Source organism: Sus scrofa, chromosome 13, assembly GCF_000003025.6.
Source record: "Sus scrofa isolate TJ Tabasco breed Duroc chromosome 13, Sscrofa11.1, whole genome shotgun sequence".
Taxonomy (NCBI): domain Eukaryota; kingdom Metazoa; phylum Chordata; class Mammalia; order Artiodactyla; family Suidae; genus Sus; species Sus scrofa.
In genome coordinates, this window is record NC_010455.5 from 118,853,857 (window position 1) to 118,866,078 (window position 12,222).

Here is a 12,222-nt window from a genome sequence, read left to right on the forward strand (position 1 = left end):
CTTACTGACTCTGAGTTGTCCTTTAAATTTTTATTTTAGGCTAGATAGGTTTTGAAAAAAAAAAAAAAATTCAGTTAGTGCTTCCAGTGCTCAAGAGAGTCCTGATATTCCCTCCATCCCTCCTTTACTCCTAATTTACATGTTATTTTTGGCAAGCCCAGATTTTTACTGTAAGATGCTGTATTTGATATTTTATCAGGGATAGCATTCTAAAGTATTTTGATTACACTTTGAATATGTTAAAGTGTCGTGTTACTTATCGATGATTATTTTAAATTACAGTTAAGTGTTTCAAATGTAAATATATACCAGGCTGTGTTAATGAACAAATTAAGGGACCATTTTATGGTGGCTTGGAATCTTCTATGTTTGCATATGTATGGGGAGAAGAAAAAGCAATGTCACGTATTCTGAAAAATAGGGGTTCTAGGCCAGATAAATATGAATAGGAAGAGAGACCAAATCGCCAAAGGTTGGACTACTGAGAAGTTATGGGAACTTAAAGTCATAAAGGCCCCTGCCCCCATGCCACGTGCAAGAAAATGTTGCTGTTATTATTTGATGTCTCCTGATTCTCATATGTTTTGGCAAAGGCCTAACCTTGCCATTTTTCGTCTTTTGAATAGTATATAGGACCAATCATCATTGTGGTGACTTGAAAAGTGTTGTGTCCTGTATCAGAAGCATCTGTTTTATAGAGATCTGGCCATTAGAAGCCCCTTATTCCTAGAATCTAGGGTTTGGAGATTAAAGTATGTTTTCTGATTGTTTGCTACCGTCCAAGCACATTTTATTTGGGTGTCAAGTTTTCAGTTTATTTCAGCAAAGCTGATCCTAAGGTTTGTGGTGGAAGTAAAGTGGGGGTGGGGAGAGATATAAGCACTGATATTTTTGTTGGAGAAAAAAAGGTTCTTACTGTAATGAGCAGAATTTCCCAGTGGTTTGGTGCTCTTATTTGAACTTATCCACTGTGCAAGGTATACAGAAATGATAAAGATTAAGGAAACATTCCAAACTCTGAAGGTTGTGAAGGACTAGAAAATGTTAGTGTAAGTTTAAATATGACTAACCTCTGATGGAAAGATGTTTTACTCTAATATTCATGAACTCGGTAATTCTCAGTTTATAAATGGCAGGGGTAAAATAGATTTGCTGGTAATGTAACTATAAAAGTGTTGACCAAAATGATTGTTGAAAAGTAGATGTGCAGATGAACTAGTAGAAGTAGAGAAACTGGCCAAGAAGTCATTGTTCTAGTATGATCAGATAATCACAGCATTAATTGGGTGGCAGCTCTTAATTTTTAGCTTTGGGAAGAGAAAGAATGAAAAATGTTTTCATAATTGCAAGCCAGGAGCTACTATAGCACTCTTGAAAGGATCTTGAGTTTTAGGCCTCACATGAAGATATTTGCATTGAAATGTCCCTGTAGCACACAATTAAATTGATAACAGGCATTTGGAGCTGGAGAGAGATCAAGGCCAAATTACAGAATCTTGCAATTGAGGAGCAAATGTGGGAGGAGGGCACAGAAAGATTAGATTTATGGGTTATATATATTCTGTGATTGGCAATCCTACATTATTAAAGAAAGTAAAATGATTTTATTTTCAGCCTTATCTGTTACCTTCTTAAGACTTTCTATCTTCAGTTCCAATGGTTTTCTGAAATGGTATTATTGATATGCTTGCTTTTTGGGTTTTCCACTGTCATTTTGTTTCTTAGCCTTTGGTTTGCTGACTTGCTTAAAATAATGTCTCACACATTTAAATATTAGTAATTTTTGCCTTTTTCCCCCTTTCTCTTCCTTTTTACGGCTTCACCTGTGGTATATGAAGTTCCCAGGCTAGGGGTCAAATCAGAACTGCAACTGAGGCCCACGCCACAGCCATGCCAACACTGGATCCGAGCTGCATCTGTGACCTATGCTACAGCTTGTGGCAACGCCAGACTTTTTTTTTTTTTTTTTTGTCTTTTTGCTATTTCTTTGGGCCGCTCCCACGGCATATGGAGGTTCCCAGGCTAGGGGTTGAATCGGAGCTGTAGCCACCAGCCTATGCCAGAGTCAAAGCAACGCGGGATCCGAGCCGCATCTGCAACCTACACCACAGCTCACGGCAACGCCGGATCGTTACCCCACTGAGCAAGGGCAGGGACCGAACCCGCAACCTCATGGTTCCTAGTCGGATTTGTTAACCACTGCGCCACGATGGGAACTCCGCAACGCCAGACTCTTAACCCACTGAGTGAGGCCAGTAATCAAACCGCATCCTCACGGACACTATCTCCAGTAGTTGAATCCCGCTGAGCCACAGTGGGAACTCCTAATTGTTGCTGTTTAAATTACTGTTACTCCTTTTCTGCTTTGTGAAATTTCCCAAATTTTGTTGCAACTTTTTTTTCCTCTCTTTTTTGTTTTTCTTCTTGTGGGGTTTTACCTTGAAATTCCTTTAGTAGTATTTAATAGACTTTTGGAAGGTAGATGAGATAAACAGATGTATTCATTTTTGTGTTTTTAAACTAAGTACCGCAAATGCATATCTTTTTTGTTTTGTTTTGTTTTTTTGCCATTTCTAGGGCCGCTCCCTCAGCATATGGAGGTTACCAGGCTAGAGGTCTAATCTGAGCTGTAGCAGCTGGCCTACACCAGAGCCACAGCAACGCCAGATCCGAGCCGCATCTGCTACCTACACCACAGCTCACGGCGACGCCACATCCTTAACCCACTGAGCAAGGCCAGGAATCGAACCTGCAACCTCATGGTTCCTAGTCGGATTCGTTAACCACTGAGCCACGACGGGAACTCCATGTTGTGTATTTCTTTAGCTGGTTTTTAGTATACATTATGGAGTCCAGTGTGATAAAGATGTTTTAGAAAAGTATTTACTAAGTACCTAGGGGTTCAGGGTATGTAAGCATTTGACTAGGATTGAGAAGTATGCAGTTCTCATTGACAGTAATATGAGGTGTCATTTAATGACAGTTGTAATCATGAAAGAGAAGTAACTTCTTTTTTTTTTTTTTTTTTTTTTTTTTTTTTTTTTTTTTTTTTTGCTGCTATTTCTTGGCCGCTCCACGCATATGGAGTTCCAGGCTAGGGTTGAATCGGAGCTGTAGCCACCGCCTACGCCAGAGCCACAGCAACGTGGGATCCGAGCCGCGTCTGCGACCTACACCACAGCTCACGCAACGCCGGATCGCTAACCATTTAGCAAGGCAGGACTGAACCCGCAACCTCATGGTTCCTAGTCGGATTCGTTAACCACTGCGCCACGACGGGAACTCCAGAAGTAACTTCTAATGTCGTACATCTTATAAATGGTAGAGATGGAAATCAGACCCAAATCAGCCTAATTCCAAGCTCTGGGTTATTATAAGTACTCCATATTGTATTTGTGTCTGCAATATAGCTGTTCAGAGTTAATGTAACATTTAATTGAGTATTTATATTGTTTTAATAATTTTTTTACAGGGATTTATCAAAGATGTTCATGAAGACTCCCTCACAGTTGTTTTTGAGAACAAGTAAGTTATTTTTTTATTGGTAGAGATCTTAATTTTAAAGTTTGTAGTGCCAAACTTTTGGCTCTTGCTATTGCCAGTGGGAAATGATTGCTTTTGGGTGGAGGGTTATTTGATTTAATCATCTTCTAAGGTCAAATAATTTTAGTTTTGATGACTTCACCTGTTTTTGTGCTCACAATTCATTCGTCTTTTTCGTGACCTTTTTCTTTGCCAAATCACATGTTGCTAAGAATCAGTAAGTAGTTTTTGTAAAAAATAGATGGCACGAATGTGATTATAATATGTCTACTTCTTACAAATCCAGAATTTTGAATGATGTGAAAGGCCTTCCAAATGGTCACTGATAGGATAAGTATTAGGCTGCAATCGCTTGTTTATTAATGAGGAATAGTACCAGTTTTATAGACTGTAAAGATTAGGTAAAGTTGTACTAAAAAGTGCTAAGGAAGGTGTGCTGAGTTGGTTAGGAAGGGTTATAAAGCATTGTATGGGTCAGAAAAGGACTAATCCACTTTTACTTTCAGTCTGCTTCTGGAACTGCCTGAAAAGATATTTTCCCAGCAGCTGTTTCATGTAGAAACAAGTGTTGAGATGAGTTCTGTCTTTGAGCAGCTGCCATTTAGACAGTGAAGATGAAAAGGAAGTACTAAGATAAACAAGGTCCTACTGTATAGCACAGAGAACTGTATTCAGTGTCCTATGATAAACCACAATGGAATATTAAAAAAAAAGAATGTGGAATTCCCTTTGTGGTGCAGTGGAAACAAATCTGACTAGTATCCATGTGGATGCGGGTTTGATCCCTGGTCTCGCTCAGTGGCGTAAGGATCCAGTGTTGCTGTGAGCTGTGGTGTAGGTTGCAGATGTGTCTTGGATTCTACGTTGCTGTGGCTGTGGTGTGGGCAGGCAGCTGTACTTGGATTCAACCCCTAGCCTGGGAACCTCCATATGCTGTGGGTGTGGCAGCCCTAAAAAGCAAAAAAAAAAAATGTGTATGTACAATCAAATCACTTTGCTGTACAGCAGAAATTAACACAACATTGTTAATCAATTGTACTTCAATTAAAAAATAGAAAAGAAAGCACTCAAACATTTTTTATTTGTCTCCTGTTTTGCCCAGCATTGGCACATAGAAGCTATAGGAATATTTTATATGCTGGTGTACCTCCCAAGCATATGAATGACCTATTAGTATTTAAAGTAGGAAAACATTTTAATTTTATATTTTAGCTTATAAGATACACATATAAAAATTAAGCAATAGCTAAATTAGTAACTTTAATACATTCGTATTTGCTACAAAGATTAAAGGTAAGCTTTTTCTAGGTTTTATTTATGTGTTCATTATAGCAAAGAAATTCCGTGTAAGGAATAATTCAGAATAATTGTACTGTTCTATATTTCTGCGAACATGTACACTAAAATGGAATTACGCAGTTTATATTGTTCTATAGTTTCTGAAATTGTGTTCCTTAGACACTTTAGTGTTTGCAATAAGTTCATTCTACTGCAGCAGTATAGAAATAACAGTTTTGAATCTAAGTTGTTATTATGAACTTGGCCTATTTCATTTGCAGAATATTGTATGTACTGTTACCTTAAGATGAGTAGTTTGGAAGGTAATATGTAGTTGTTATCAGTGATGTTAATTGTTTATAAACTTCATCAGGAGTCTTGCAAAATCTACTGTACCTCAGCAAATAAATTACTTGGAAAAAGTTTTAAAATGGAAGTTCTTTTTCTTTGGGGAAAGCTAAATTACTGATTTGAAAAATATACAGCATTAAGCATAGACTATACAGCTTCTATACTAGGGGCTATTGGAATATTATATTTTTGAATTGTTAATTTTTTAATCCTTCAGTTGGCAACCAGAACGCCAGGTTCCATTTAATGAAGTTAGATTACCACCACCACCTGATATAAAAAAAGAAATCAGTGAAGGGGATGAAGTAGAGGTATGTATAAGTTTATTTTCTTGTATGCCTATTTTTGTTGTCTCATATTCTTGTAGAAAAATACGTTTGGCTGATAGAGAATAAATCTAATTCTTTTTCTGCTCTTTCTGTTGAGTAACTTTGTAATATAGTGATGCTTGTTTTAAGAGTCAGAACTGGGATTTTTGTCTCAGGGCTATTACTGTTTTTACCTTTGAAGCCCTGTCAAGTTTCTTTACCACTAAAATGAAAATAACTTGAGAGTTAAAGATGATAGTGCATTTGAGGTGTTTTGCATTGAATCTGGCAGAAAACTTTCTGACAGTTACTGTTTTCCTTCTTTTTGCTAATTATTTTGTCTTGTGTTTTCTCTCAGTAGCTTTGTAAAATATTAGTTATTATCATTATTATAGTGATCATTAATATAGTTTAACAGTGTGAAATATTATAATTAGCATCCTTGCTTTGTTGAATATTCTAGAAATGCTGAGAAAAATTTCAAAGAAGAAACAAAAAGGAAAACAAAAATCACTGCCCATAGAGAAAAGCCACATTTCATGGTTTATATATTATTCCCAGACTATCCCTTCCCCCTCTATTTAAAAATAAAAATTCTGCTTCTTCTTTGTATCTTGCTTTTTTTGCATTTAGTAGATCTTGGATGCCTATCTTAAATGTATTAATATTTTTGGTTAATATGCTTGATGTTATGTAAAAAGAAACTTGGAAATAATTGTCATATAGAAGTGTAATGAGTTTGTTGGAGATAGAAAGTTTGATTTTCAATTTTCAAAAAATTATTACCTCCAAGTATTTTAACTGTATTTTCTCACGAAGAGTTGTCTTGATACTACTAAAAGAGATTTTCACATCTCATATGTACCTAGTTTATTATGTAGGTTGAGGTAAGAGGTCTGGGGCCATAGGACAGTCTTTAATGATGAAACAGCTATCCTAAATAGATGCTTTTATAAACACTTAATGGTATATACTGTGCAAGGCACTGTTCTAAGTGCTTTGCAGATGAACTCAGTTACCTGCCACTTTTATTCTTCATAATTTTTTTAATGGTAAGTTTTCCTTTATTTGCAGATGTTACACTGGGAAGCCAAATTGTAGAACTTTAACCCCTAACAACCTGAACTCACATTCTGAAACTCTGCCTAGATTTTAATAATACTTTGCTCTAAGTTTACTGCATTCTTGTGCTTTTGCAGATTATGACTCATTTGTGTCAGGGCACCATGAGCCCACTCCCTACTATTATAGCTTTCAGTTTACTTTTTTCTTTTATAGTTGACTTCCACCAAAAGTGGTTACTAAGAACTTTTTTTGTGAGCAGACCTAGAACTGTAGTCCAGGTGCGTGTGTATTTGTGTCCTTAAGGGAAATGTCAGGGAGGGGTATAGGAAGACTGGGGGAATTAAGTATCAAAGTAACTACTGAAAATTAAGGGATTTAATTTAAAGTAGGGTACTTGGGTGCTATGAATTGTAGCAGTGATGCTGCTGATTACTATGCCATATTCATTTGGGCTTTAGACTCCAGTGAAAAATATTTTCTCAATATTAATCAGCATCTTTACTGTGAAGATGAATAGAAGAGTTTGATTTGTTTTCATTTTTCAAAATTTATTCCTATTCTAGAAGTTTTTTCTTTTGAAATTCTGATGATGAGTCTGATCAGACAAGGAATGACTTAATTTTGAAAGTGTTCTGGAATTAGAAATTCGTGGTGGTCAATTCTGAGAGTAGTGCTTTGCATATTTTAAAAATTGTTACTCAGACAGTTATTGGTAGTGTAAAGGCTCAGATTAAAGGAAAAACACTGTGGAGGGCTGACAGTGTTGTTAGTGTTTTCCTCAGTCTCAGTCTAGGAAGGTCCTTTCCAGTTCCTGGACTATTTTTGTGACTTGCCTCCCCAGCTGCATACAAAACTTGATTGAATAGTGTGGAAATTGATTACCGAGGATTTATTTTACTTCGTTTTATTGGTTCAGTCTTGGTTTGTTCTTTAAAATTGTGAGAATTATGGGAATTAAGATGTTATTGTCATTTCTTAATACTTTTGAAGTTTTTGAAAATATACATAGAGAAGAAGTTTAAAGTTAATTTTGCCACTTGTGGGTTTATTGGGCTTTTTTGCCGCCATTAGTTAGGAGTTCATCCATATGACATGGAATGCTTAGGAATTATGGTTTTTAAAGTGCTTTATATTTTGAGCCAAATTATATAAGCTCACCCCTTAAATTTAGAGTAATAAAGCTTAATATAAAAAGTGAAATGATACAAATTACATAAAGTAAAAAGGGTTTCTTTTCTCTTACTACTGGAATATTATTAATATGTGCTTGTCTGCCCATCACAGCTTAAATCTTAAATCTCACCGACCAAAGTTGAGGGTCTATTTAAATTTTTTTCTTTGCATTTATGAAGACTATGTATGCTTTTTTTATCTTAGAAAAATTGGGAATTCATTTCATTTGTGATTTTTATATTCAGTTAATTAGGATATTATAGATGGTTTCGTGTTTGCATATATAGATTTAACTTCATTTTTTTCTCACCACTTTGTGATATTCCTTAGTACAGATATATCATAATAAAAGGCATTGACATTATTGACATTGTTTTTGCTATTACCGAAATAAAAAAGGCCAGAGTAAATTACCTTCTGGTTGTATAGATCTCAGTGGGTGGCTCAATTGCTGAATCAAAAAGTGTGTTTATTTCAAATTCTGATAGTACCAAAATGTACCGTTTTGTCCTCCAGAAATACTTTTTGAATTAGCACTTTATAATTTGGCTAATCTGTAGGATTTCATAATCATGATAGAAGGAAGCTTTTGTCTTTTAGAACTTCAGAACCTTGGTCACTAGTATTATGGAGTGCCTTTTAAATCAGTTTATTGGCTCTTAGCTCCTTGTTCTGTTTATTGTCTGTTTTTACTTTTCATCCATGTAGTTTTTGGTGTAGGAAATGTTTACATTCATTGGATAAGTTTTATCTGTTTTTTATATATATTGTGTTTTCTCCCAGGCAGTCTTTTTAAAAACAAAAAATTGTGCTTATGGCTTTGCCATTAAGAAGTTACAGTTTTACTTATTCAGATCTGCCAGTGTTTCAGTGTGTCCTCCAAGATAACACATTGTAGTATTTCTACATTTGTGGCCCTTTTTTACTAACAGTATTTAGATTTTTAATCTAAGTTGAGTCTTTTTTTAGGGTAATTTATTGCTTTGGTCACTGTTCTCTTTCTGCTAGTCATAAATACTATAATAGCACTAATAGCTGACTCTGTATAAATATATAACTAATTGGCTTTTTAAAACATAATTTCAGTTTGACATAACAGTCTCTTGAGAGCTTCTTCTAAATTGTAGGAATACTTTATTAGCCTTTCCAAGGTTTGTATAGCCTGAAGGTTAGAAAGCTGATAACCAGTTTTAAGTTTTTGTCCTGAATGTTATTCTCTTACATATGTCATGCTGTATTCGCAGTATCTTTAATTTTGTGCCAGACTCCAGCTCTTGCTCTTTTGCAGCTCTAGGAATCCTTCCTCTTTGAAGAAGGAAAAGGTGACTTTGATATGGCTATTAGTAATTGATTTAGAACAGAAATAATCCAGGAGAGAGCTTTTCATTAAGCTATTCAAGCAGTTATCTAAAGTTCAGCCATATGACAGAAAACCTAAATAGACATTTCTCCAAAGAAGATGCACATATGACTAACAGGCACATGAAAAGATGCTCACCATGGCTAATTATTAGAGAAATGCAAATCAAAACTACGGTGAGGTATTACCTCACACTGGTTAGAATGGCCATCATTAAAAAGTCTACAAACAGTAAATGCTGGAGAGAGTGTAGAGAAAAAGGAACCTTCCTATACTGCTGGTGGGAATGTAAGCTGGTGCAACCCCTGTGGAGAACAGTACGGAGGTTCCTTAAAAAACTAAATGTAGATCTACCATATGATCCAGCAGTTCTACTTCCTGGGCATACATCTGGAGAAAACTGTGATTTGAAAAGATACATACACCCCAATGTTCGTTGCAGCACTATTTACAATAGCCTAGGCATGGAAGCAACCTAAATGTCCATTGACAGATGAATGGATAAAGATGTATATATATGTGTATGTATATATATATATATATATAAAATATATATGTATGTATTTGTATACACACATACAGTGGAATATTACTCAGCCATAGAAAGAATGAAATAATACCATTTGCAATAACATAGATGAACCTAGAGATTATCATATAAAGTGAAGTCAGAAAGAGGCAAATACTATATGATATCACTTACATGTGGAATCTAATGAAAAATGATACAAAAGAACTTACAAAACAAACAGATTCAAAGATTTTGAAAGCAAATTTATGGTTACCATTCAAAGGGCAAATGTGGATAAATTAGGGAGTTTGGATTGACATATGCACAATACTATATGTAAAATGGATAGGTAACAAGGACCTATTATAAAGCATAGGGTAGCCTACTCAATACTGTGTAATAATCTTTACGGGAAAAGAATCTGAAAAGGAATGGGTGTATGTATATGTGTAACTAATTAATTTTACACCTGAAGCTAACACAACTTTGTAAGTCAGCTATGTATCAATAAAATTAATATAGAAAAGTCTACAAATAATAAATGCTAGAGAGGGTGTGGGGAAAAGGGAACTTTCTTACATTGTTGATGGCAATGTGAATTGGTATAGTGACTGGAGAACAGTATGGAGGTTCCTTAAAAAGCTAAAAATAGTTAATATATGATCCAGGAAACAAAAACTAATTCGTAGAGATACATGCACTGCAGTGTTCATTTATAGCAGGGCTGTTTACAGTAGCCAAGACAGAAGCAGTGTAAGTGTCCATCAACAGATGAATGGATAAAGAAGCTATGGTATATATATATATATATACACACACACACACACACACACACACACACAATTGAGTATTACTCAGCCATAAAAATAATGGAATATTGTCATTTGCAGCGATATGGATGGACCTAGAGATTGTCATACTGCATGAAGTAAGCCAAAGACAAATATTACATGACAGTGGAATTTAAAAAAGTACAGATGGACTTATTTACAAAACAGAAATACAGATGAAGAAAAACTTATAATTACCAAAGGGGAAATGCAGGGAGAGATAAATTAGGAGTTTGGGATTAATAGATACGCAGTATCTATTATTGTGAAATAGATAATCAACAAAGACTTACCTGTATAGCATGGGAAACTATATTCAGTATCTTGTAGTAACCTATAATGGAAAAGAATCTGAAAAAGAATACATATATGTATAGCTGAATCACTTTATACCAGAAACCAATATTGTAAATCACCTATACTTCAATTAAAAAAATAAAAATTAAAAAATTCAACTATATGAACTTTCCATTCCTGTTGGTCAGGAATGTTTGAGTACTGACAGTTTCATCTGGTTTACTCTAAAATTTTATTACTTTAACAAGCATGTTTGGCTACTAATGGCCTGAAGAACACACTATATGGTTTATAATAGAAAGTTGGTTTTGAAAAGTCCAAAATTCAAAGGTTTATTTTTAAACCTAATTAGTGGCTTTGGATTTGATTTCTTAAAAAGTAACATGTTTTAAAATCTTTGTAGCTTAAATTTAATGTAATTAATTTTTTTTGATTAACTCTTTGCTTAACAGTTGATTTTGCTAATAACCAAAGAAAATAGTGCTCAGCTTGTAAAGTTGGAGGTAATGGAAAATTGAAGAATTATTTAGATACTCCTAAGCTGAATGTATAATATAATGTTCTAAGATATTGGAAGGGCAGTAGAAAAGTTTTTCTCTGGTTTTCTGGTTGAAATATGGATTACCAAGTTTTTGCGACATACGCCTTTTCTTCCATCTTTTATGACAGATGTTATGGTTAAACATCTTCATATTTTAGTTATAACCTTGGGATACGAGTCCCTTGAGAGAAATTAGATAAAGGGAATAAGAATAGTTTGTGATAGGATACTCCCTTACCTTACAATTTTTAATATCATAAAAATACACTATAGGTGTATAGTTTACATCTTAACTTGAAAAATGTTTGTTTGATTCTTGCAACTAGTCTGAAAATTTTAGCTGTCTGTAGTCAGTCTTTCTCATAATACCATAAGTCCATTGTTAGCCTTAGTGCTTTGAAATCCTCACATTAGAGAATAGGAAAACCTATTACATCTTTTTGGGGGAGTGCCTGATTTCTAAGATTTATGAAACTCATTTGTTAAAGTATCAGCCACAAGTACTAATGAGATAATACTGTTGTTTAGCAGATAAATTACATTAGTGTGTTCTAGATGTTAAACTTGCTTTCCTAATGTACTTTTTCTACTTCTTCGTAGACTGATGAGATGAAGTAGATAAGGGGAACAATATGCAATAAATGTATTTCATGTAGTTGAAAAATAGGTCATTATGATTAAGTGTTTTGTTTAATGCTTAACATATTTAGAATTTGGTAAAATTTGATAAAAATTCTCTACTTCTGGTGTTCACGTTATCTCTATTTTGTTATATCTTTGGAAGGCATAGCTGAACTTTATTAACTTGAATGGAAAGTTGATAACATTAGAATCCAGACTAGAATTCCATTTAAGTCATGGTTATGTGCTAGAATTTGGAGACCATTTTGTAATAAGATTTGACTTGGATTCATTTGGTAGAAAGACTCTTGAAATAGGCTTTTGGAATTTGATTTTTTGAATTC

The 12,222-nt window shown here is 34.5% G+C and overlaps 1 protein-coding gene across 8 annotated transcripts in view; it reads left to right on the forward strand.

Annotated features, from left to right (window-relative positions):
• The window catches only part of FXR1 (FMR1 autosomal homolog 1), a 60,491-nt gene that overhangs the window by 14,543 nt on the left and 33,726 nt on the right, over positions 1–12,222 (forward strand). For all 8 annotated transcript variants that reach the window (XM_021071238.1, XM_021071240.1, XM_005670017.3 and 5 more), the window contains 2 exons: positions 3,473–3,525; positions 5,390–5,483. In XM_021071238.1, coding sequence (XP_020926897.1) covers positions 3,473–3,525; positions 5,390–5,483 — 147 coding nt within the window. The remainder of the gene's footprint in view (positions 1–3,472; positions 3,526–5,389; positions 5,484–12,222) is intronic.